At 42.3% G+C, this 26,600-nt stretch overlaps 2 protein-coding genes across 2 annotated transcripts in view; one reads left to right on the top strand and one right to left on the bottom strand.

Annotated features, from left to right (window-relative positions):
* The first annotated feature begins 1,172 nt into the window (after positions 1-1,172).
* Positions 1,173-11,732, top strand: ern2 (endoplasmic reticulum to nucleus signaling 2). Its single transcript, XM_005929294.2, has 24 exons — positions 1,173-1,509; positions 2,346-2,463; positions 2,557-2,590; positions 3,152-3,224; positions 3,321-3,393; positions 3,518-3,640; positions 3,721-3,822; positions 4,029-4,088; positions 4,203-4,419; positions 4,632-4,710; positions 4,877-5,027; positions 5,997-6,148; positions 6,264-6,452; positions 7,616-7,757; positions 7,931-8,038; positions 8,196-8,286; positions 8,996-9,185; positions 9,278-9,374; positions 9,454-9,653; positions 9,778-9,925; positions 10,184-10,311; positions 10,552-10,675; positions 10,801-10,868; positions 10,968-11,732. Exons 1-24 carry the CDS (start codon positions 1,420-1,422, stop codon positions 11,148-11,150), a joined length of 2,940 nt encoding a protein of 979 aa, XP_005929356.1. The 5' UTR covers positions 1,173-1,419; the 3' UTR covers positions 11,151-11,732.
* Positions 11,733-15,560: 3,828 nt separating this feature from the next.
* The window catches only part of gna12a (guanine nucleotide binding protein (G protein) alpha 12a), a 28,445-nt gene continuing 17,405 nt past the window's right edge, over positions 15,561-26,600 (bottom strand). Inside the window, exons 3-6 of the mRNA XM_005929295.3 lie at positions 22,604-22,654; positions 22,321-22,521; positions 21,792-21,998; positions 15,561-18,870 (exon numbers count right to left, since the gene is read on the bottom strand). Coding sequence (XP_005929357.1) covers positions 18,709-18,870; positions 21,792-21,998; positions 22,321-22,521; positions 22,604-22,654 — 621 coding nt within the window. The 3' untranslated portion in view covers positions 15,561-18,708. The remainder of the gene's footprint in view (positions 18,871-21,791; positions 21,999-22,320; positions 22,522-22,603; positions 22,655-26,600) is intronic.

Here is a 26,600-nt window from a genome sequence, read left to right as displayed (position 1 = left end):
TTGTGTTGTCATCAAGAGTATGGGAATCCTGAGGACATTATAAGGGTTAATTCCAACTGGAAAGGATCTGATCAGCGTGACAGTGATCACAAACACACCTGACACAGCAGTAAAGCATACCTGAATAAAAAAACACAGTGGAACACTATCAGTCATTGATTGACCTCCCTGGAGCCCGGACCACAACATTACTGAAGCAATGTGGGATCATCTTACCAGAGGACAGAAGGTAGCCAACACCCAAAGAAGAGTTTTGAATGTCCTTCAAGAAGCCCAGAGAACTATTCCCGAAGATCACTTAAAGAAATTAAAAGAAAGCTGCCTAAGAGAGTTCAGGCTGTTTTGAAGAATACCAAATATTGACCTACAGGCTACACAGAATTATAACAACTGCCTTATATACTGTATTTCCATCTATTTTTGGATGTTTAAAAAACCCCCACTGCATCTCGTTCCCATTTTCCAGTAATGAGACTAAAGATGATTTAATGGTAATGTATGATTCAGAGCCAAACTGAAATTAGATACTTAAAAACAACAACAACAACAAAACAATGTCTTTTTATTAAGAGTTTTTCCTTTATACATATACACAAAAAGAGAGGAAAATGATTACAGATGATCAGCACATTCGGGGTAATTAGCCCATACACTTAAGGTTGTGAGATAAAAAAAGAAAAAAGAAAAGAAAAAGAAAAAAGTGAAATAAAGAAAAAGAGAGAAATGTAAACATAAGTATAATATTTCCCCAGATAACATAATCCCTGCAAAATAATCCCATTCATTCCCACCGAGGTCAGATACCTTTTTTTAAAACTAAAAAATAACACAGTATTTCCTTCCCTGTATTAAAGTGAAGTGCAAGTATAATTCGTTATATTACCTAACTAAACGGACTTTCCACCACTGATAGGTGTGTATAGGCTTTTTTGGGCGGGGTGCTGAGAGAGAACAAAAAACAATGCCTCCACTACTTTCGATTGCACAAAGACCCCCTCTTGTTGCGTTTACACCTGCCCTGTTGTCTTTTTCCACGTGTTCCAGCCATTTCCACAGTTCCTCCCCTTCTGCTCCAAATATCTCCTCTCATTGGTGTAGCTTCCTGTCACTCAGCTGGGGTAGGTCTTTGAAAAGGGCCCGCCCACCTGTCCGCTTGACAGTTCGTTACTGACGTCACCGAATCCGTCCCATCACGGAAATATGGAGTAGTGACAGGAGATGTTGCGCTGCGTTTGTTATGGCTTTAAAGCGGCACTTCGAGCTTTGAATGTTCGTTTTTAGTGGCTGTCCGCATGGATTTAGCGATGTTAAACGCCCGTGGTTAACTTACGAACAGTGGCTGGCAGGCGCTGGAAATGGAAAGAGACTTCGACCTCTGTTTTTAGTTCAGTACCGTCAGTTGTTCGTTTATTAAGAGCCATGAAACAAAGTGTTTTAGGGGTCATGGGGGCTGTGGGGCGCCTGATCCTGTCTCTTCTCCTGCTGTCGTTGGAAGGCAAGCTGGTTCAGGTAAACTTTGAGTTGTGTGGCGCTTTCTGCTTCTCTTGTTGTGAACACTGTTTTTGTGTTTCTATTTATGCCTAACGGAACTCCCAAATGGCATGTGTGTCTATTTCAGGCTCTAGCAAAGTTACGGTGATATGATGGGACTTTTAACGTCTTTAGCTAGCTAGCTCACTCGTCAGAAGAAAGTTGTTTGTGTGTGTGTGTGTGTGTGTGTGTGTGTGTGTGGGGAAGAGAGAGAGAGAGAGAGAGAGAGAGAGAGAGAGAGAGAGAGAGAGAGAGAGAGAGAGAGAGCGAGCTTAGTTTGCCTGCTTCACTTGTACCTCTGCTTCAGGTTTACTCTCCTGCTAATGTATAAATATGGGAGAGGTGGACTCTCAGACACAGTCGAAGGGAACTTATCTCGACTTAAAGTGATTTAACTTTAATCTTAACATAAACTAAACTTAAAGGCAGTCAAGTCCCCACTTTGGTTAAACAACTGTGTCTGCCCACAGCGTGAGTAATACAAATACACTTGGGTTAACATACACACCCCTCGGCATATGGTGTCGAGTTTTGGAGGGCAGGGCAAATAAGGATATCCTGCTAAATCAGGAACACAGTGCACTTATTGAGTAGAAACTCACTGCAGGCCATTACAATCAACCCCCCACCCCCCAGTGGTGGACCTGACACACGCGCGCGCGCGCACACGCACACGCGCGCGCTATGCTGAAATCTTCGACACATGACACGACTGACCTCAATGTCAGACAGCTGTTCTAAAGTGTGTGTGTGTGTGTGTGTGTGTGTGTGTGTGTGTGTGTGTGTGTGTGTGATTTCTTCTGGCGACCCTTCAGGTTGGTGGGGTCAGATCAGTCACCCTTCCAGAGTCCCTCCTGTTTGTCTCCACTCTGGACGGTAGTCTGCATGCTGTCTCCAAACAGACAGGAGACATCAAATGGACTTTAAGAGAAGGTCTGTACACAAGGAGTCAGTACTGTTTACTCTGTTGTATTTAATTATTTTTTAAAAACATAAATCATTAAGTTGCTCTTCTAATTCTTTCAGACCCCATTATTCAAGTTCCTGTCTACCTCACAGAGTAAGTAACATAGAGACACACAGACATGGGGCCCTGAGTACCACTACTCAGAATAATAGCTTAACTTTCCTTAAAGTGTCCGTTTTCCGTTTTTGTGCTTTTAGACTTATCTCAGGAAGAGTGAGCCACAAGCCTTATCGTCTAAATGCATAAACAGTTTACATAACTGTGGAAATTCTTCATCAAGTCTTGTGATTGCCTTTAAGCAAAGCATGGATCACACCAGAAAATCCTGTTTTAATAACAAACTCCAAACCTTAGTTTAAGACAAAGCTGATATAATTAAGTTTGAATCGTATATTGATAGGGCAGCACGGGGGTGTGATGGTGCCCTTTCTGTGTGGAGTTTGCATGTTCTCCCCGTGTCTGTGTGGGTTCCTCCCACAGTCCCAAGACATGCAGTTAGGGGGGTTAGGTTAACTGGTGATTCCATATTGCCCATTTCTATAAGAAAGTTGTGTTATTGTTGTATAGATTGTATAGATGTTCTCTCTTTTTTTTTTTTTTTTTTTTTTTTTTTTGATAGTGATTCATTTCTAAATTTGTGCACATTTCATTTAGACCAGGTTTCCTCCCAGACCCCAATGATGGCAGTTTATATGTACTCGGTGGAAAGCACCAGGAAGGTTTGATGGTAAGGATGCTTGTTTGTGTTATATTTCTTATATTTAAAAAAAAAAGAAAAAAAAAAAAAGAACTTGTTTGATTTATTGTATTGATAAATCTGCAGAAACTGCCTTTTACCATCCCTGAGCTGGTACAGGCAGCTCCCTGCAGGAGCTCTGATGGGATACTCTATACAGGTCAGATTAGCACGTTTTTGTTTTGTTTTTTGTTTTTTTAATTTTTTATCACCATGTGTGAAACAGACTGTCATAAAAGGAGACTCTGACCTACATCGCTGCTGTTCGTTAATAATCTTTGCAGGTAAAAAGCAGGATGTGTGGTTTGTGGTGGATCCTGAAACCGGTGAAAAGCAAACCAGTTTAACAACCTCCACCTCTGACTCCATCTGTCCCAACAGTCCCCTGCTCTACATTGGACGCACAGGTACGTCTGCACAGGTGGCTGCACCCGCTCGCGTGGCTGAGGGTTGAAGGTTGATGGGCGTCACTGTTTGTTTTTCCCAGAATATGTTGTTACCATGTTTGATACGAAGACACAAGAGCTGCGATGGAACGCCACATACAACGATTACTCTGCTCCGCCTTACGACGAGAAGCAAGACTACAGTACGTCCCTGCACGCACAATCAGTTGCTGAGTGTGAATACAGTTGGTTTGCCAGGATTATTGTGACATTGCACAAATGTAACTCATGATTATCCATTATTGTGTATTTTGATACAGACTCTAGGTTATATTTTACATGTAAACAGCTGGTTAAAATGATCCCAGACACTTCCAACACTAACCTGTTGCCTCTGGTTTCCTTATAGAAATGGCCCATCTTGTTTCCAGTGGTGATGGTCTTGTTGTGACAGTTGACAGAGAGTCAGGTAGGGGGAGGTGTGTGGTTTTATCCCTTTGTGAATATTTTAACATCTCATATGACTGATGTGTTCCTTAACAGTCATATTGAGGGTTTTAAGTCCCGTATTGTTGTTTTCCAGGTGATGTCCTTTGGAGTCAGAACTATGGGTCGCCAGTGATCGGCGTCTACCTGTACTCTGGAGACTCGCTGAGACACGCCCCCCACCTGTCCCTTGCAATGGAAACACTGCGTTTTCTCACATTCTCGTCTGCTGGCAACCAGGCAGATGCACACTCCACTTTGAAGTGGAGCTATCAGTTTGTGAAGGAGCAAGCCACTGCACAGACTCAGCTTGTGTAAGAAGAATTGTGTTCACTGAAGAATAGAGGATTGTTTTGTTCAGTCTCTGAGTTCCTTATTGATTGTTATTCATGATGATCTAACGCAGGAAAGAGCGTATGATGTTTTAAATTGCTACACAGTCATGACTCTCATTTGATGCACAGTTAGGTTCATGAATATTTGGACAATGACTGAATTAAAATAACTCAGCTTTTATTTCCTTAAGGCCCACTCTCTATGTGGGAAAGCTGGACTCCCACCTCTATGCTTCGACTTCTCTTGTGCACCACGGAGTCTCATTAGTGGTGAGTTCAAATATATAATCAGTTTTAATATCCAAACATCAGCACCCACTTTCCTCTAATATCATCATCTGTAAACGCTAAACAGTGTATCCAGTCAGCTGATGATTGAGGTGATAATGGGGAAAGTCCACTCCTGACTCATCTGTGCTCTTTGTTGCCACGGCAGCCTCGGGGACTGACCCTGGCACGGATCGACGGTCCACTGACGGCTGAGGTGACGGTCAGAGAGAGGGGGGAGTGTGAGATCACACCATCCACCGATGTGCGCTATCCTCCGGGGAGCATAAACAGCCAGAAAAACCACTGGCTGCTTATAGGTAAACGTGTTCAAACACACAGACAGCTTTCTTTATTAAAAATAAATGAGTCCTTCAGACACTAATCAACACAAATGACAACATTTGTATTAATGAAGTTATTGTCCAGAACTAGACAAATGGCTGCTGGTTTGTATTTCTGTGTATTTAAAAAAAAAAAAAAAAAAAAAAGCTGACCTGAACATAACAATGACACCTCCTTGCAGAGAAAATTGCAGTGAAGAAAAACGAGTGAGCTACAGGCTAACCTCACAGGCACAAACTCAGAAATAAAAGTGTTGACATAAATGACGTTTAAATCAATTGAAAATAATAATAAAATGAAGCATTAATCGATTCACAGAACGTAACATGAATTTGTGTGTTCATTTGCTTCTGTATTTATTTACCTTTCTGCTAATTCATCTATCCTTTACTCAAATAATTTGCATACTGCTTCAGTATGCAAATGAGTGGGCTGCTATCCAAAGAGTGCAGTGGGGTCAGTCTTATGCATATTGTTTGGCTCACAAATGTAATGGCTGCCTCCACTTGTTAGATCGCTGTAGACCTAATTAATCTAGCCGAAAACAACACTGTCAGTAAGGAATGATTAATGAGGAAAATGACTAATTCAGTACAAATGTAAACAAATACACACCCATGTCAAAATGGAGATATTTATTTAGTGTATCATTTTCTAAGTTAGTGCATATATACTCTTGCTACATTAAATAATTATCTATTTAAGTATTTAAATATATAAAAAATGATATTCACATAAGCAGTGGAGCATTAAGATTAATATCCTTTTTCTTTATTTTTCATGGTAAGAGTCCTGGTGTAGGAGCAAAGTCTTTGATTTATGCATCAACCCCCCCCCCCAAAAAAAAACAAAAAAAACAAAACAAACAAGCAACAAAACAACAAAATCCCACAAAAAAACTTGTGCAGATGTAAATGTATTTGATCTGTGTTTTGCTGCTTCAGGTCACCATGAGCTCCCCCCAGTAGCCCACACAACCATGTTGAGAGATTTTCCCACCACCCTGCAGCATTCTGGTGAGGCGGTCATCCCCCCTCGATCTTCTGCCTCCACTGCCTCCCCGTTGTCCCCTGCCTCCCACTACCATCAGCGCTATGTGAGTCACAGCTTAAAAGAAATAAAAATAAATAAATAAATTTAAAAAAATTTAAAAAAAGTATCCTCATCTAATTTTTTTTTTTTTTTTCCCCCCTCTTTCTTGTGTATCTCAGTTTCAAACATTAGCTGGCAGACATAGTGACGCTAAGGCTAACCAAGGAGGGGCTGATGGGAAGACATCAGGACAGGATCAGAGGTCAGCCACCGTGCTGCCTCTCTATGTGACTCAGGACCGCCTGACTCTGGCTGTCGTGACTCTGCTGCTGGGAGGATGGCTCGCCTTCATGTTCACATATCCCATCGTGAGTTTTTGCTTGTTTTTTTCTTCTTTTTTTTTTAAAGAATTAAATGAGGTGATCACTAACCCTCCTTTCTAATCAATAATATGCAGTATCACCCATATAAGCTTATGAGCATGCCTTAGTATGAACATGAGAAATGGGAGTAAACCGCTGCTCATTAATAAAGTCATTACATGTTTTAGAAAGAAAAGCAAACTACAAAGGTGAGAATTTATGGTTTTGTCTGGGTGTCTGACAAAGGTGCTCTGATTTAATGGTGGCAGGTGGGATGCCCCTGTAAGTGACCTGTGATTGTCATTAAATCCAAAACAGTGTGATGGAAAATTCCTGCTGCTCCCAGTTTTCCTCCACCCACCTTGTTCCTCTACTTAAGTTAGAAAGCTGTGTTCCTATTCCAGCATGTCATTCATTGACCCTTAGAGAACAGAGATCATTGTTTCATCTTCAGCTGTTGTTTACTCATGCGGGCTTGGTAATGAATGGTGACAGTACAAGCGAGAGATGAAGAGCGTTTCCACTCTGTTTGAAAAACCGAGGGCTGTAATGCTTTTTAAAATGCAGCCTCTTTTGTGTCTGCGTCTCATTTTTTGGGCTGTTGAAGCTCCCCTCAGCAGCACTTGGAATAGAAACAAATATGCTTTCTGGACGGGTTTCAGCCAGATACAGTAACTAAGCCTCAGGCTGTTATCGTGTCACGCCACATATCATGAACAGGACATTCAGTTATTGCAGCAGGTTATTTGCTCAATGCCACTGCGTGATAGACACATCATATTTACAGCAAAGCTTATCCTCACAGCTTCAGTAGCACCTTCCTGCATATATATGCATTTCTTAAGTATTGTTTTTGCAGAGTTTAATAGGCTACAGAGTGTATGTGATTAGCAAAGAAAAAAGTATATTCCCCACGTAATCTAATAAATCATAGTTTGAAACAGCGATTATGGAACAAACTGCAGATAAAGTGCACATTTATTTGTCTTGTTTTTGTTTTTAAGCTTCTTTTAATTGGCTTATGTGGAGTTTCCACACTACTGAGACTGAATCGCAGTTGCCATGTTTTTGAGTGTGTGGACAGTTTACTAATCTTATATTTTCAGTACTGACCTTTTGAACTCAACCTTCTTGTTTGATGTGTTGTATATCGATATGTGTCTCTCCAGCGTGCAGCTCAGCAGTTGAAAGCTCAAAGACAGCTGGAGGAAGCCTTTGAGTCCCGTCTCCAGCGCATGCAGACAAATACGCAGGCACAAACCTTGGTTTCTTCAGACCCACCTCCTTCTACTGATGCAAACATCTCAAGCGGTGTGTAACTTAAAAACCAAGTTCTCTATCGCTCTGTGCTTGTGAGTGCAGTGATGGTGATGAGAAATGAAGAATTAATAAAACCTGTCATTATTGAGGCCCAGATTAACCTGGGCTCAGTATAAGTTTTAATACCTGCAAGAGTCTTATTCAGACTGCATATCTACACCTAGACCCGTTGCCTGCATCTACAGAAGCTCCACCTAGTCCTCACAGTCGCAGCAGCAGCAACACATCGCATGGAGATAAAAATGGCAAGAATGGACACAAACCCACAGCAGGTGAAACGCAGCATATTTGGCAAATTTGCCTCAAGATGCTTTTGGGTATAAAAACTCAACAGAAAGCATTACTGGGGGGGGGAAATCACTGTTGCTCCTTCACCTTAAAGATGAGCTACATTTAGTTTTCCTTTCTTTATTTTTTTCTATTTCTCAGAAGAAAACAGTGAGGAGGTGCACGTGGGTAAAATCTGCTTCAGTCCCTCTGAGGTGCTCGGACACGGCTCTGCAGGAACATTTGTCTTCAGGTACGATATGTTTGTAAGCAGAAAACTGTATCAGTGGATTTTCATGATTTTAAGCAAAAGAGAAAACTTGTATCATATTTTTGTCAAGAATTCTTCTTAAGCATATAAAACGTAGCACGCTGTTTTCAGTGCCCATCACAAATAGCACTAATTCTCTGTATGTTTTCCTCATGATTACGATATTAATCATTATCCTTAATAAGGATGAGGACGACACCTCCTCTGCACCCAAAATGATGAGTTTTTACACTTCAGTGTATGTCAATAAAGACATGGTTTGATGACCATTAGGATAGTTTTCTGAGGGTAGCTGCTTAGGCAGAGACAATCCTCACTAACCTGCATGCATCAATACAGAAACGCTCCAATCAGGAAACAAAGGTTTCAAGGGTTACTCCTGGTAGGCTGTGAACGGGTAAAGAGTTAAAAACTAGAGAGGGAAGAAATGGATGTTTATCTGATTGTGTTTTTTGACTTTACTAAGGTCTATACTATAGCTAGTGGTGTGACTGGATGTGAATAGGAACTCATTCAAAGCTAAGGTGACCACAGGTTGAAAAACTTGACTCATGTCTTTGAAAATATTACAAGCACCAAAATACAGAGCACACAGATGTCAGTATTTCGTACTCCTACTCTCTATAACAGCAAAACATTGAAATCTTTTTGAACAACACACATGCACATAATCATGTTATGGGGATTTTAGGGGTAAATTTGACGACCGTCTCGTTGCCGTGAAGCGAATTCTGCCAGAGTGTTTCGAGGTGGCAGAGCGAGAGGTGCAGCTCCTGCGAGAGTCCGACACGCACCCCAACGTCATCCGATACTTCTGCACAGAGCGAGACCACCTCTTCACCTACATCGCCATCGAGTTGTGCACCGTAACTCTGCAACAGGTTGGCGCTACAGTGGACTGTCACTGAGATCTCCGCTTTGACTGTTAATTGAATTATCTCTAAGACATTTGTTTTGTCTGTATTCACTGCAGTATGTGGAAGATCCGTCCTCCTTTCCTGAGCTGAGTCCTATAACTCTGCTGGAACAGACCATGTGTGGCCTCTCACATCTCCACTCACTCAATATAGGTCTGAGACACACACACACACACACACACACACACACTATTACTTACACTTACCTTTCCTCCATCCTTTATCCGTCTAGTCCATCGTGACCTGAAGCCTAGAAACATCCTGCTTTCTGGGCCGAGCGCACTGGGTCGGGTCCGAGCTCTCATCTCGGATTTTGGGCTCTGTAAGAAGATTCCCGACGGTCGGAGCAGCTTCTCTTTGCGTTCTGGAATACCAGGAACTGAAGGGTGGATAGCTCCTGAAGTGCTGCGAGACAACCCTGAAAATAAACCGGTAGGCTGCAAACATCTTTATAAAAACTGCTAAACTCTTCTCAATAATAAGCCAGGTTGGTGTTTAGAGTGAGAAGTACTTCATTGGCCTGTTGGTAAAGGTGTTTCTCGTCTCATCTTTCCAGACAGCAGCCGTGGACGTGTTTTCAGCAGGCTGTGTGTTTTACTACGTAATCAGCAGGGGGCAGCACCCCTTTGGCGATGCACTGAGAAGACAGGTCAACATCCTGTCAGGAGAGTATTCACTCTCACACTTTATGGAGGATTTACATGGTGAGTGTCTTTCACTCGTGCCTCTCTCCTTAGTAGGTCCTATGATGTGAAAATGGAAAACTGTCCATGCTTTCATACGTGAGCACCGTTTAGCCACCAGACTTTGAACCGGTTCATCAGTTCAAAGATGCTTTTGGCTGCAGTTTTTCCAGTTACCTGCGTGAAATTGATGCTTTGATTGGCCTCTTTTGTAAACTGTGCTCAGATCACATCACATGTTACTAACTAGAAAACATTTATATTTGCTGGTCTTATTAGATGATGTCATCGCACAGGATCTGATAGAGCAGATGATCAGTGCTGAGGTGGAGTCACGCCCCTCCACCGCCTGCGTGCTCAAACATCCGTTCTTCTGGAGCCCCGAGAAGCAGCTGCTATTTTTCCAGGTGTGTTGCCTCAGTTGCTCTGTGGTCACTCGTTTATAGCTGCATGTAGACATTGAAATCTAATAATAAAATGATTACTTTTATTATTTCTACTTTAAACGTTCTACTTTATTGATATTGAGATTTAGAGATGGGCTATGAAAAGATCTTGTGGTGAATTTCTTTTTGTTTGCTTTGTGTTTGCAGATTCTGTGAGCAGTGTTATTTATTTATTATTTTTATGTCTATGTTTGTTTAAAGGATGTGAGTGACCGCATAGAGAAGGAGCCTGCGGACAGTCCAATTGTAGTCAGATTAGAAACTGCAGGAAGATTAGTCGTCCGAACCAACTGGAGGATGCACATCTCCGTGCCTCTGCAGACAGGTTTGCACACACAGACACAACCTCGTAGCTCTACATGCATGCTTAACATCTGTGCAGGACAATAAACCTGTAATGCTTTGTTTTGTTTTGTTTTTCTCCCCCCTCCTCCTCCATGGGCGCCCCAGACTTGAGGCGGTTCAGGACCTATAAAGGAAACTCGGTGAGAGACCTGCTGAGGGCCATGAGGAATAAGGTCAGCCAGCATTACAATCATTAGATTCATGCAGAATTATCTTCAACTTTTTATGTTTTTGACTTTTTTTTTGTTTTGTTTTTTGCATTTACATTACAGAAGCATCACTACCACGAGCTCCCACCAGAGGTGCAGGAGACTCTTGGTGAGCTGCCCGAAGGCTTCGTCGGGTACTTCACATCACGGTTTCCACGGTTACTGATGCACACACACGCTGCGCTGCAAATCTGTGCCCATGAAAGACTGTTTCACCCTTACTACCTACCCCCCAATGCCAAATAGCTTTCACAAGGCTATGCACTCCACATTTCATGTGCAGGGCCAAGTAAAAGAAATCCCTGACTGTACCCTGTTATTGCTTTTGTAAAGCCTGTGCTGTTCTTCAGGGGAAGTTGCAGCTGCTCTGAAAATATTTTTATAGAACTTGGGGTTGTTTTATAGATTAATTTTATTGTATTTTTTATTTCTTCCCTACTTAAAGAATGTATATATTTGTATTAATAATAGGATATGTTTTTAAACTAGATCTCAGTCAAATTACTTTTTTTTTAGTCATTTTTTTTTTTTTTTTTTTTTTTTTTTTTAAAGAGAATTGACTGGTCAGAAGGTGCTGTGTTTATTTGTGTAGAAAATAACCTGCCCTTGAGCAAGTACATTGTGTAGCACAAGTTAAAATCAAAGGTGAAAACACAGTGATGGCCGCTTTTATTGAACTGAAACCAAATGAAGTAAAATTATGATAAGTTATATTAACTACTGAAAATAGCCTCTCTGACAGTGGGGATAGTTTTACAGGTTGACAGAATCATGTAGACTGATGCATAATAACTCTGACATGATTAAAGAGTGTGCTGAAGAACTGCAGCAGATCTTGTCTTCATGTTGTCAGCGTAGAGGATAATAACTGGGTGTACAAACATTGTTGAAGCTGTAGGTAAAGCACACACCGCAGATACTGAGGTACACAGTTACACAAGGCTACACACTAATGTTCGTGCTGTGCTTTCTTTAACTGTTCTGGAGACAGTGCCGTACCTGCATAAGTGAAGGTAGTTATACAGCTCCTCCCAGGCATGTTGCCCACTAAAGAGAATACAGTGAATATCACAGTCAGACATCACTGACACACTTCATACGTGGGTAAAGCTGTGAAAACTTGGAAGTTTATTTCTGGTAGAAGACTTGAGGCCACACATCTCGCACGCCCATCCCAGCAGGAGAAGAGGGGAGGCCCCAGATTGGGTGCTCACGGCCAAAGGGTGAGAGTCCCAGCAGACCCGAAGCAACGGGCAGTTGACTGTGGTAGAGGCTGGCTAGCCTGGTACGAGTCAAAAACTGGTGCCCAAGAACCACCCAGCAGCGTCCCGATAAGAGGGAGGTCCAAGCCGCCTCCAGGGCACGGGCCAACAACCACACCAGAACGCACGCACACACACACACACGCACGCACATATGTGCACAAAACACTCCGACCATTCACTCACACCCACCCACTAATGACACAGAGAGACATAAAGACACTTGCACACACATTGACCCCTGGTTTTATGCCAGGTACACCCATTTTTGTCTTCACGTTGAAGAAAAATAAATTTGTTAAAATCTAAGTTATCAAATCCTAACAGGAGCACTTGCAGCATTAAACTGTATACAGCACAGAGTGAGACATGGTGGAAAGCAAGACTTAAAGATGAAGAAGGTAAAGATTTTTTTTTTTAAACACTTTGTTGAATAAGCAAAGACTCATTTCAGACATTTCCTTTTCTGATGTCAATTGTTTATCCTGGTGAGAAAATGTCATTCCTGTGCAGATGAATGTGCCAGAGAGGTACTTACCATTTGAAAATGTCAGTGGGTATAAAAAAAAGACGACAACAACAAAAAAAAACTACTAAACTGACTTTGCTTCATTTTTATGTATTATTTTTATTATTTATTCAGAGTTACACAGTAAAAACAGAATCATTGGATCACAGTAAAAATGCTGCATTGCCTATTTTACTCCAGCAGAGGGAGACATGTGCCAAGCCCAGCTCTGATCATGTAAATGACTTTTCTTGGTAAAGGCTAGAAGTAAAGAGGAAGTCGCAGCTTCTAAATTGCTGTCATACATTAAACAGAATTGTGATTGTAGGGCGATCGTGGCTCAAGAGTTGGAGTTCGTCTTGTAATCGGAAGGTTGCCGGTTCGAGCCCCGGCTCGGACAGTCTCGGTCGTTGTGTCCTTGGGCAAGACACTTCACCTACCCCCTACTGGTGATGGCCAGAGGGGCCGATGGCGCGATATGGCAGCCTCGCCTCTGTCGCTTGCCTTCACCAGTGGTATTGTAAAGCGCTTTGAGGGGTCCCGAAAAGCGCTATATAAATGCAATCCATTATTATTATTGTTATTAAGTAACAGATTAAAGCTGTGTACTTGTGTATATGCGGTCACCGTCCAAACATGCAAAACTGTTCTCTTGCGTTCGCTTTGGCCTGATTAACAATCTGCCCTCAAAAACACATCCCGTAGAGCAGATAAGATGTCAGACATCAGTTAATTCCACTGTCAGTGTGAACTTAAACAGAAGTGGTTTAATGATCTGAAAGCCTGGGGTGCAGCTATCTGTCATGACCAAATCATCAGCTAATGAACCACTCGTTCATACTTTATGCTCGTTTATCTCTGATTCAGTCGTTTGGTGTGTGTGTGTGTGTGTGTGTGTGTGTGTGTGTGTGTGTGTGTGTGTGTGTGTGGAGAAAAACAGAGGGAGTACCCGGCTCATTATTAAATATCAGAGTTCAGCTGTAGGTCCAATCAAAACAGCCTTAGGGAGACATCAGCTTAACCAAAGTCATGAGACCAAATTCACTGCGCTGCACACATGCAGCTGTATACACACTCGCACCCACAGTCACACACACTCGCATACAGATAACAGATAAATGTGCATGATGGCTCTCAGGCCTGTGGATATTCGGGTAGGCAACAATTACGTTATGTTACAGAAAATTGCTGTAACAACAAACAGAAGTCCTCTTTTGATTTCTGTGAGGTGGTTTGTGGCTAAAAATGGTGTTTCTACATTATTCTTTATTTACTTTGGTTGCTAGAGGCAAAATAATAAAAATGGCTACAATCACCTTTTATCCATTGCATTAAAAAGCTTTGCATTATTTCCTGCCATTTTGTGTTTATTTTGGTTTGTTTTTGGCAGAGAAGTGAGTCGTTATTAGCAAGCTGCACATAAAGACTGGATGGCTGCAGTGCACCCATATAAATACCCATCTTAATTAGTGCTAACTATCATATAAATAATATGCAAGTATATAGAATATTCACTGTTCAAAACTGAATTAGGCACCTTACTAATACCTCTCTAATGCTTAACAGTGTGACATTATTATAATGTGCTACCCCAATTTTATATTTTCACTTTGAAATAAACTCCTCCTTTGGTTGAATTGAATTCAACTATAAGAATATCCTGCACAGGCCTGCTGGTGTTGACTATGGTGTAGAATTTAGCATTGATACTCTCTCTCACACTCACGCACACACACACAGGCTACACATCAGACACAAACGTTGAAATGCAGTGCGAGGACGAAATGTCCTGTGCCTCTCAGCTTCTATAAACGAATGCTTCCTTATGTTTCAGAGACCACTGGGATATATTTTTCTGCTCCCTGCTTTTTCCTCTCATCTCCTTTGTACGACACCGCAGGAGGCTGGTTGGGTTTTCTCTGATCTGTGTGTGTGTGTGTGTGAGTTTGTGCTGTGGGGTGAAGAGGGGCAGGCGATCGAAACAGCCTGAGCGATGTCGTTCTGAGTCTCTCCATTTTGGGATCAGGACAGGAAGTGGGCTCAACAGAGGAAACATGACCTCCTCCCCCTTCTCCTCTCTCCCTCCCTCTATCCTCTTACTTTTCCCTGTATTCCCTCTTCCTCCCTTTGTCCCCCCCCCCTTAGTCTGCGCCTACCCATTCACAAGGTCACTCCAGTGTTCTTTTGGAGCCGGGAGCTCTCGTATGGCTGTCACATTCATTTCTGCGGCGTGCCTGAGCGGACCTTAAATTACACTCTGCTTACTTCCTGTGTAAATAAATCTATGTTAACCAGTGATTTCTAAAACAACACTAAAACTCTGGTCTAGTTGTTTCTGGGCTCCCTCCCTCTCTCCTGAGACTTGGAGTCTGTTATGCAGCAGAGCTCCTCTGATTAAAAGCCAAAGCAAAGGTCAGACTCTGCTGGGTAACAGAGATATTGCCCGACTTCAGCTTTACTCTCATGCCCAGTGGTCTGATAGCTCTGGCTGATGAGTTTCATGTTACATTATGTGGGATGAGGGCCTACGGTTAGCCTAGGTTGTAGATCAGTGTGACATTGCTTATCAGGAGCTTCAACTCTCTGGCTTCGCAAGAGAGCTTCTCGTGTTCATAAATACTGATTAAACGGCCCCAGGACATTAGAAAAACATATTTGAATTTATTTCCCCCCATGTTTCTCCTTCGGAGCTCAAAAACATTTCTTAAAAATCCTCACATCTATCTGCCTCCCCCCCCACCCCACCCCTCCTCCCTCAACTCCTCTCCACTAATCTTTCTACCACTCTTCACTTTCCAGCTCAGAGGGTCTCGACCTCTTGCTTTACCGCATACACACTCAAGCACACAAAAGACGGCCACACTGAGAAAATAAAGAAACAGCGTGTCAGCAAACGGCAGTGTATTTCACCACAGAGCACAGAGCCAAGGCACTGGAAAACAAAAAAACAAAGGCAGAAGACCTCCCTCTTTTCATCCCCCCCACCAACCCTCCCGACCTTCATCCTGTTCGCCTTTCAGCGTCTGCATCTGTTTGTTTGTTTCATTGCCTTTTTCTTCCCCAGGCGTTTTCCTTTCTGCTCATTTTCTCTCGGACACATCCAGTGCAATGACGACAATTACAAAATTAAACAAAACGACAAAAAAAAAAAAAAGTTAAGCGTGAGAGGAAAACAAGGTAGGTTAGCTAACAACACCAACAGAGCAGTTATAGTTACAGTGATACCGTTAGACAGAGTGCCGCTTGTATTTTAGGATGTGCACACAGTATCAGTCACATACTTACAGTAATTAATGTACAGGATTTATCCACACAAACACATTTTTAATACAGTATCAGAACGAGGCGAGAGTGGGAACGTTCCCGGTTTGACTCATTTGCCTTCGAGGCAATGCAGACTTATTACTCGGGGTGGGAAGAGCAGCCCGGCTGTGTCCAACTGCTGCATACCGAAATGCAAATCAGGGGTTTTCACTTAACCTCACTTGAATGGAGGGAAAAAAGTAGTTTTTAAAAATGTACAAAGTATGAGGGATGCTCCTGTGAGCAGTTTAACCACCATCAGAAATCAGTGCATAACGTTTGTTAAAACTGCAGATAAGCTACGTAACAGGACAGATTGTGACTGGTTGCATTCATAGTTAACCTGCTGGTTACTTGACTTATAATTTCACCTTTATACCTGCATTACATGTCTGACACTGGAAAAACTTGCACTGAACGAAATATTTCTGCAGTTATCAGATTAACCCAATGCAGAAAAAAAAATCCAGTCATTACATTCAAATCAATCAAATCAAGACATCTTGATGGACTGGGTAATATAAACTCTCTTGTGGCTTTTTCGGTTTTCGCTGTGCACCTCCTGCTGAACAAATATCTGACATTTCAGCTGCTAAATAGTCCACTATGTTCACAGGCTGGCTGCTATTTTTGTCCGGCTGCAGTTTAGCGTTCGGAAAGAAGTGTAGTGTGGTTGGTTTTTAGGACTTTTTTGGGATGGAAACAAGGCCATGAGTGGTGAGAGTGAACCAAACAAGTAACGTTGGAGACTCTAAAACCAAAACAATGAGCTCAAGGACACTATGAAACTTCATATAAAGCTGGAGGGAACTTTAGAGGAGCACGGCGATACACATATTTGTATATATATGCATAGAAATTGTCTGAAGGTCAACAGGCACCAAAAATGCTCTGGTTTCCATTTGCAGTCAAGAACGTCTGACAGATGAACAAGAGGAACACATTTGCCGATGTGCAATTTGGAAAAAAACATCTGCCATCACCTGATTTAAAAAAAACTGCATTCATAAACAATCGGCAATCAATGGAACAGGAAGTCTTAGATCAGACTTACGCTGGACACACCCGAGGGTTTTCAGATGATGATCTGTGAATTTGTTACCTTGAGCCGTTCTTTCCCTTTCATATACGCAGCATTGACCAAAGCTTTTTGAAAATATTGGAACATCTTTAGTGAAATTGTTTTGATTGCAAAATTGAAGTATGTTGTATTTTTAAAAATTTAAATCCGAGTTTTTTTCTTCTTGTTTTCAATGCAGCAGACATTTAAATAAATGATCTCTAGCCGTCGCTTATCACTGAACTTGTATTTCTGACAGTAATCAAATATTTGGATTTGAAGGCAGCACTTCTTTCTGGCAGCTTCCTGTTTTCCTTACACGGCCAACTACTTTGTTCAGGATACTTTCTAGGAACTCATTAGGAAATCACAGACTCGCCAGTCACCAGAACGTGTTTAAACTCGCTTCCCTGTGATGATTTTTTGTTTCTTTTTTTAAAAAAAGTCTGGCTTGTGTAAGTCACTTGTCATTGTCTCAGTGTTTTTGCTAGGAAGGCTTCCCACCCCGACTGCTACAAGTCCAAAATGGCTACAAGAAACACGGGGATAAGGTCATCTGCAGTTCAATCTCTTCATTTTCTGCTGTTCCCGGCACGTTTACGGGACAAAGGGAACAGGAACAAGCAGTGTAACCAGAAGCCAAAGCTTTTTTGTAGATTTTTTAAAATACTTTTTACTATATTTCATTTTATACTGCCTCAGGTCAAGTCTAGGCTATTGTGGTGCATCTACTGGGATGCTATGGAAATCACAGAAGGGAGAGAAAAGCTCGGGAAAGGTGTATGGATTCATACGAAACCAGGAGCTGCGTGCACTTTTCAGAGCTTAGATGAGCCTCTAATTTGACCGTCTACTTCTGAGGAGAAGAACAATGTGTCTATTGTGCCGAGAAGGAGTGGGATTAGAAGAATAAGACTTGTTATCTGCAGCTGTTGATCTCTCGAACAATGGCGGGAACAAGAGAATTAACACAAGACGAGGAAAGAAAAGACGGGGCAGGAGAGGACGAGCGGTGTAGCGCAGCTCAGTCTCACTCCTCTGCTGAAGTTCATTGACAGGAACACTTGTGCAACCTTTTCACATAACACAGCATATGACCAGCATGGACCCCAAACCCCCTTCCCTCTGTCAGGTGTACTTTAAGACAGTATTTTTCAGCTCCAAACCTCGTGTTTTTCCTCCTCGTTTTCTTTCTTTGCGCTTCTTTCCCCTCCCGCGGCGTCTTCACACAGCTCGAGCTACATTTCAACAGGCAGCAGTCTGACTGGGTTTAGTGACATGTTGTCATGAGTCTTATATACAGAAGAGAAAAACAACGTTCAGTGCTCATGTCATGTAGTTGGTGCTTTCTTCTACATTTTTTACACATCTTGGAACCTGTGCAAGGAGAAGCCCACTGTCTTTTTTTCTTTTTCTTTTTTTTTTTTACAGCATTCACACATTTATACAGGTTAAACATAGAGATTCCACAGGGGCCAAAACGTCCAGAGTTGCTTCAGGGCTCCACAGGTTCAGAGGTCACTAAGATCCACTCTGCGTGGGTCAAGTGATGGTTCCACAGGTCAGTGTTGCTTCAGATCAAAGGAGACCTTCTCAGAAGTCCTCCAGGCCTGGATTCACGGCTGGTTTCACAGTTAACAGTCAGAGAGGCCATCGTCTATGACGTGAAGGTCACTGCAGCATTATATCTTTGAGGTTTTCCTGCAGGATGGTGTCCTTCACGGCGTGGAAGACAAAGCGGATGTTTTCTGTGTCTACCGCAGTGGTGAAGTGATGGAAAAGCGGTTTCCCTCGGTTTCTCCTCTTACGACTAAACAACTGCACCAGGAACGCCTGGAAGAAGCAGAGGAGGAAGAGTCTTTATGTGCGTGTGTTCACATGTACTATACTGACGTAAATACAAGATCAGACCGACTTTTATGACATAGCAGGAGGATTGGACTTTTTGGCGGTAAGATATTTTTGTTGTGGAACTATTGTCACATACGTAGTGTTAGAGGGATGGATGTTCATGTTACACATGGCCTAAGCTTCAGATAATGAGGTCAATGTACAGTGGAGAAAAAACACTATTTGATCCATCCCCTGCTTAATTTATACATTTATTCACTTACAAAGATGTGAAGAGTCTCTAATTTTTATGGTATTTTAATTTTAATAGAGAGATATTGCCCCAACAACAAAAAACACACACCCATTACATAAAAGTTATAAATTGATTTGCATGTCTCCCACAGATTGACTATGTTCCACTGTGGGACACAGATTACAATCAATAAATCAATCAGTCAGTTACAGATACTCCTGATATCAGCTTGTCCACTAGACACCGGTCCAGAGAATCCATTTCTCCCATTCCAACCTCTCCACCACCATGAGCCAACTGCTGAAGGACATCAGGGACAAAATTGCAGACATGCACAACTGTTGTAGTGATTGTAAAAGATCAGTCACCCTCGCGATCGGGAGCTCCATGCAAGATCTGGCCTCACAGGGTGAGGTTGAGCATGAGAAAGGTGGTGGATTGGGATAAATTGCTGTGGTCAAACTGAGCTCTTTGGCATCAACTTGACCTGCTGTGTTTGGAGGAGGAGAAATGTTGAGTATGACCCAAAGAACACCACCCTCACAGTCAAGCACGGAGGTGGAAACATTATGCTTTTGTTTTCTGGGGCCACGTACTGCAACAGCCGGAACACTGAAGATGAGTCATGGATGGGCCATCCAGCATGACAATACCCCAAAACATACTGCCAGTGCAACAAAGGAGTGGCTAAAGAAGAAGCACAATCAGATCACGAGTGGCCTCGCCAGCCTCCAGACGCCAAACAGACGAAAATCTGTGGCTGGAGCTAAAGCTTCGAGTTGCCAAGTGGCAGCCAAGAAACCTAATTTATAGACACTTCTGGGAGTTTCTGTAAAGATGAGTGAGAATCCCTTCAAACCTGTTGACCAGCTACAAGAAACATCTTACCATCTTGCCAAAAAGGGTTTCTCCATCAAGTACTAAGTGATGTTTTGCTGGCAGCTCAAATGCTTATTCCACTCAATGACATGCAAATCAATTTCAAACTTTTATGTAATGTGTTTTTTTCTGGATTTCTGGTTGATGCACTGTCTCTGTCTATTAATATGAAACTTTCATAAAGACGAGACACTGTTCATTTCTCTGTGAGTGAGCAAACTTATAAATTCAGCAGAAGATCAAGTGATTATTTCTCCCACTGTATGTGCAAGCACTGCTCTAAACACTGTTTAAATATTTCTACTCTTGATGCTGTAACGACAGCAGATATCCTTAATATGGTCAACTAAGGCTCTGGCTGCAAGCACAGAAGCCCCACCCACCTGCCGTTTAAACCTTCTGTTTGCACAGGAGAACCAATCTGAAGAAAGGAGCTAAGAAAGCTTGCTTCAAACAGTGGATGAACTGAGGGGCCTGATCAGAACAGTGCAAGATAAATAAATCATGCAAAATTAATCCAGTAGAGTCCAAGAATAAAAATCTAGAGCTACAGGGAGCATAATAAGTCTTTTCCAGAAGGGTTCTCAGTAACCAGATAGCATGAAGGTGGAAGCCCTGAAAACAGCTCTCAGTGCTAAGCAAACGTGTTTCAGTGACTCCTTTTCATCCTTCATGAAAGGAAAGGAGCTAATGCTGCTGCTCAGTTTGAAGCGATGCTCTATCTGACGGTTAAAAACAAAACAGTGATCAACACGGCTTACAGGCTGTGAGAAAAATACTGGTGTATTTCCTCTTTTATAACTAGTTAAAATGCTCACATGTTTTAAACCCTTAAAAATATGCTGAAAACTACTAATCTTATGCTTCTGCGCTAAAATCTGCTCGTCACAAAGCCGGCGTCTACAGGAGAAAGGAGCGAGGAGAAAGAGCGAGTCAGCTAAAAATTGTAAAGGTCAGCGGTTCAATACCTGACTGCATTAATGTGCATTTTGAACCCCGAGTATGGATATTAGGTTTAAAGGCATACATGGGATGGATGAGATTTGTAGTAAGAAACCAGTACCAGTACTTAAAAACATTTAGAAAGCTGCACTGTAACACACAGGTTGCAGAGAAACCCAGGTAGTATTAGTAATGCGCTCGTTTTGAGTGTTGCTCTATAATCCAGCTTTTAGGATTATCATTAATTATCTTGACTTCAGTCACGGATGCTAAAAGCCTTATTAAAGAAGCAACCTGGATTATCTCTGCAGAAACGAGAGAAAATATGAGTTGGCAGAAAAACAAGCCTTTAATTAGCAGTATTAATGTTAACTGTATTTCTTTTTAAAAATAAAGCCTTGGTAATAAACTGATGTCTTTATAAATGCTCCTTTACATCTTTCATCGTTGCCCATAACAACCTACGTGTGTGATGACAGAAATTTCGGTCCTTATAAGCTTACATGGTAAACAGATAGAGCCTTTCTACTCTACTGAGCACTCAAAGCTCTTTATACAACTTGCCTCAGTTACCCATTCTCTCCCATTTATGCAAACCCTTCCTTATGTAAGTTCTTTTTATCTAACATTTACACAACTGGGATTACTATCTTGTCCGAGGATATTTGGCATGCAGACTTCCGATTAGCAGATGACCTGCTACAGCAACCCATGTATGGGCAGCTTCTTCTGGAATGCATGAAAGTTACCACTGTTGCAAAGCTGCGTTGAGAAAGATAATGGAGCACTTTAGGAAGACGCTCAAAATCTGCAACTGCATTCAGAGTTTTGTGAAACCTCGGGTTACCTGTACGTCCTCTAGCCTGCGAGGGTCTCCTCTGAACTCAGGAAAGTTCTTGCGAATGTCGGCCGTGCGAATCTTTTCCACCAGCAAGTCCGTCTTGTTGAGGAAGAGGATGATGGACACGTTCAGGAAGAGCTTGTTGTTGACGATGGTCTCGAAGATGTTCATACTCTCGACCAGACGGTTTGTCCTGCGGTCCTCCATCAAGACCTGGAATCACATTGGCTCAACATTATTCTTTGTCTAGTTTTATTTTTTTCAGGTCTTATCTGCATGCCAATTAAGGGTTCAGTCGTCATCATATGACCGCTGACTTGAACTCGAGCCACGACTGTGGGAACAATGAAGTTTCCTCAGCGCACCACAAAGAGGGCTTTGTGTTTACCGCAAATGTTGTGTGTCTCTCTGATGTTTCTTGTGCATTTCGCAATCCCAATAGTCAAGAGACTCGTCTGCCAAACGCTCCGACTGCATCAGCATTTCATAATTGGGCTGATAACGTGGGTTTTTTTTTTTTTGTGTGTGCACGTACCTGGTCGTACTCCGACGACGAGGCCATGAAGAGTATCGAGGTTATCCCGTCGAAGCACTGAAACCACTTCTGCCTCTGGGACCGCTGCCCTCCAACATCCACCATCTTAAAGGGAATCTTTTTGATGACAAAGTCGTGCTCGACAATCCCTTTAGTCGCCTTCCTCGCAAACAAAATGTCTTGCTTGCTGGGAATGTAGCTCTGAAAAAGGATATGAGAACATTGTCTTGCAAAGTAAAAAGTACAGAGTGTGCTTCAGATTTAACCAGTCACTATGACTCACCAGTTGTCCAATACGATCCAAGTTATCCAAGAAGTATTTGACCGACTCACTCTGCAGACGAGAAGGAAAGAATCTATTACAGCCGCGACACAGACCTGAGTCATCTTATACGCATTAAGGAAACTTAAAAGACTCAAAATAATCAAATTATGGCTCTTGATCACATTATCGGAACGATTTCATTTCTTGTATTTCTTCCTTCTTTAATTCTCATTTCCATGGAAGCTGTCGTATTGTGGTTATTAATTTAACAAGACATCAATCGTTGCAACAAAGGACAGAAACCATGTGAACGACCACAATCATATTAGTCCCATCACATCTGCGCAGCTCGCAGCTTGATCACATCTAGTTATCGTGTCACACAGAACCTGCCACGAGTCCGCAGCTCTTCAAAGCTCAAGATGACATTCAAGCTGCACTGATCCACATTTTCCAATCAACAAAGGATCAAACAGTGACTTTTAATGTGAAAAATCGCAGTTACAAACCCGCAGAGAATATAAACCCGAGGTGCGGCTCACCACAGGTTTTGGCTTCTTTCGGCTCATTGTGCTGGTGTGACAGCCCCGTGTTGTGATCTAAAGATCAGCCGTTAGAGAGAAAAACAGTTTTCTATAGAGGCCCACAATCACACCCCCACAGTTTTAACGCTGTTCTGACATCGCGTTTATCGAGTTTGTGGCAGAAACGACTCGGATTTGCCCTGACGATCATTTTAGAGTAAACATTAGCATGCCAGATACATTTAACTAGACATATGTGAACGTGGGAAACAATAAGGTTGTAGTTATATTCCCATCATGACTTATCTGTGCATGCTTCACATCGTGACCCCTATGCAAATATGCGTTTTAAATATCTCTTTGTTTTCGACTTCGTCTCTGTAAAGCACTCTGAACGACCTTGTTTCTGAACACAGCTGTTTGATTTGACTGCACCAATTTTCCAGCTGGAGCAGAGAGCTATTTTCACATTTAATAAACTTACAGTGAATAATCTGCCTAACGGCAAACAGCAGCCAGACAAAGTTAAACACAGAGATATTTCACTTTGCGTTTCAGGACACAATAAAAATAATCTGCTCCCTACCAGGTCTTAAAATTCAACAACATCCTGATAGATAGTTACACTTTGTTACTATATATTCATTAAAAAAATGTGTGTGAAAAGCCAAGTACATCCTTACTCCTTATAATGGTAATTAGCAACCAGGTGCACTTGATTAACTGATCATCAGCAAGTGTAAACACAGCAATTAGGTGTTTGTTAGCACAACGCCAAGGAGGAAAGCCTTTACCGATGATCTTAAAGAAGTTAATTGTTTCAATGTGGGAAGGACTATAAAGCCATTTTAAAGTAACTTTAATCCCATCACTCTGCAGGGAGAAAGATTATTGACAAATGGAAAACAGTCAAGACAGATGCCAATCTTTGCAGGGGTGGAAGGTCCAAAAAACTGAAAAGCCACATCTCAGGCTCTGGAGGCCTCAGTTAGCATGTTAAATGTTAAAGTTCATGACAGTACAATCAGAAAAACACTGAACAGGCATGACTTGTTTGGAATGGCTGCAAGGAGAAAGACACTCTGAAAAGATCATGGCAGCGCAGCTTTGCAAAACTGCATCTGAAGAACTCAGAGATCTGGAACGCTGTTCTTTAGACAGATGACAACAAGGCAGATGATGTTTAGAAATAATGCACAATGCCACAAAAGACAGTATATCAACGCAAACGCCTCATGACAGCTGTCAGCACGGTGATGGAGGGGTGATGATTTGGGCTTGTTTTGCAGCCACATAACCTGGGCACTCACGTAGTCCCTGAGTGTATCATGACCTCCTCTGTGTACCAAAGTATTCTAGAGTCTAATGTGAGGCCATCTGTCTGACAAGATAAAGCTTTGTCTAAATTGGTTCATCCAATATGTCAATGAGCCCAAGCACAGCAGCAAATCAGAGGAGCTGAAAAAGAAAAGAATGAAGGTGCTGCAACGGACAAGTCAAAGTCCAGCCCTGTCTGAGGCTGTATTTACATCATTTTAAGACTTGTGCTGGCTATGGTACACAGATGGTGTCCTTTCTTTTTACCATGACTGTATACAGACCAGAAATACTCGCACAAATGAGAGATTATAACAGACAACACACTGCACAAAAGGTAGGCTGTGGCGTCACAAGGCGACCCTGTGATAAATAAATCTGGTCTCACGTGGGCACGTATCAAAACACAACCTGACTTCCACACACAGCCGATTTACACGGAGAAGGGAAATGAAACCGAGGATAAGAAAATGTGATGAACGTGACTTAATTCACAGGAATAAGGAAACACAATAAGATGACTCATGCGTCACGCTGTACAGTTTCACCATGTTCCAGTCTATAGAAAGAACATGATTCGAATCATTTCATATCCTCTGCAAACATCCACCGAATCAGTCATCAGGGAAGTACCTAAAAATTACCACAGTGTCTGCGCTGAACACACAAAACTTAATTTGGTGGAATATCCCAGTGTGCTATCAACTCTTTCACTTTAGATCACACAAGATTATCCAAGATCTTTGCCGACTCTTTCTGAATGCATATAGCACAGCTGAAGTTTTTGGATGTAGCTTTCCTGATACTTCAGACAGCGGTTGGTTCCTTTCATGTTTGCTAGCTTCGAAACTCAATTAGACAACTGTTGAAACTTGAGATGTGTAGTCCATTACTATGAGCACCATGTGTGCTTTTTTGTCACTGCTCCACCATCCACTGTTGTATAGTAATGTGGTTTAAGCGCACACCGATCTTCACTGCAATGGATCGCACAGCTCACTCAGGTTTTAAGAGGCTGCTAATTGATTTTCATGCTGCTTGGAAATGAATGAGACCAGCGGGTGCCTGCAGCAGAGGAAAAAGGTTTATTTGGTTTCTCTACAGCACGGGAGCTTGATCTTCAGAGTGTCGTGCTATTCTCATGTGCTGTAAATGGGCTGAAAGCAAGCAGGAATAATAGGTATATGCATTTCAAACTGGAATCAGGCTGATTCCCAACAAAAGTTTAAAAATGAACCTTTCTCTTCCTCCCTCAGGAAACAGCTGTGCGTGTGAAAACAGGAGAGGAGAGGGGGAGGGAGGGATTAGCGAGTCAGACAGAACTCAAAGTTTCAAAGTCAGTTTAGCACTTGCATCACACGCACACACTACAATATAACATTATTCCTCTGTAATGCCGTGCTGACAGCAGCTTTTTCCAGATGTTTCGGTTTCTTTCAAACTGATCAACGAGCAACAGTTACAAAAAAACTCCAAAAAACAACTCTTACTCTTCATGTTGGCCCTGACATGCCCCATAACAACCAGGAAACGTGACCTCTGAGTGGGTGAGATGTGAACCGGTGACCCCGCTGCTGACCTACGGTGTCATTGGCAATAGGAAACACAAAGCCGGGGGGCTCTGATTGGTTCAGCCGGACACGAACGGCAGGGGAGGCTGGTTGGAGGGAAAAGCAGGGAGAGGGGAATTCCCAGAGATGAAGGGATACGCAGACACACCAGACAGACACAGACACGCACATGAGTGTGCGCCCGCAGACGCAATGACACGCACGCACACGTGCTCAAGCACAGATCGTTTCCACGGGCGCTTCAACTGCCATCAGCACAAATGAAACAGTCCGATCATTCATGCAGTCGAAGCTTCAGACTGAATTTATTTTATTAGATCAAGGATGGATTTTAGTGCCTGGTAATGCAGAGCTGTAAATGAATAAAATATAGTTCTGGGCGTGCATGTGGGCGTGAGCACGTATGTGTGCGAGCGTGCATGTATGTGAGCCCGTGTGTGAGTGTGCATTTGTGTGTGTGTTGAGTAAGGCAGGAGGAATGTCTCCATTCATGGTGTGAATGGGCAGATTAGAGGCTTTATTCCAGCAAAGACCTGAATAAGCTCCTGTTCTGTGTGTGTGTGTGTGTGTGTGTGTGTGTGTGTGTGTGTGTGTGTGTGTGTG

Source organism: Haplochromis burtoni, unplaced genomic scaffold (assembly GCF_018398535.1).
Source record: "Haplochromis burtoni strain Fernald_Lab_line unplaced genomic scaffold, NCSU_Asbu1 Contig_122, whole genome shotgun sequence".
Lineage (NCBI taxonomy): Eukaryota > Metazoa > Chordata > Actinopteri > Cichliformes > Cichlidae > Haplochromis > Haplochromis burtoni.
The sequence above is the reverse complement of the archived record's forward strand: the minus strand, read 5'-3'. Positions and strand labels throughout refer to the sequence as shown.

Bases quoted from the DNA above. Each gene is read 5' to 3' on its own strand.
- ern2 (XM_005929294.2), top strand. From the start codon at position 1,420: ATGAAACAAAGTGTTTTAGGGGTCATGGGGGCTGTGGGGCGCCTGATC. The intron at 2,591-3,151 runs GTAAGTAACATA...CATTTCATTTAG, and splicing joins GTTCCTGTCTACCTCACAGA to ACCAGGTTTCCTCCCAGACC. The intron at 6,453-7,615 runs GTGAGTTTTTGC...GTGTCTCTCCAG, and splicing joins TCATGTTCACATATCCCATC to CGTGCAGCTCAGCAGTTGAA.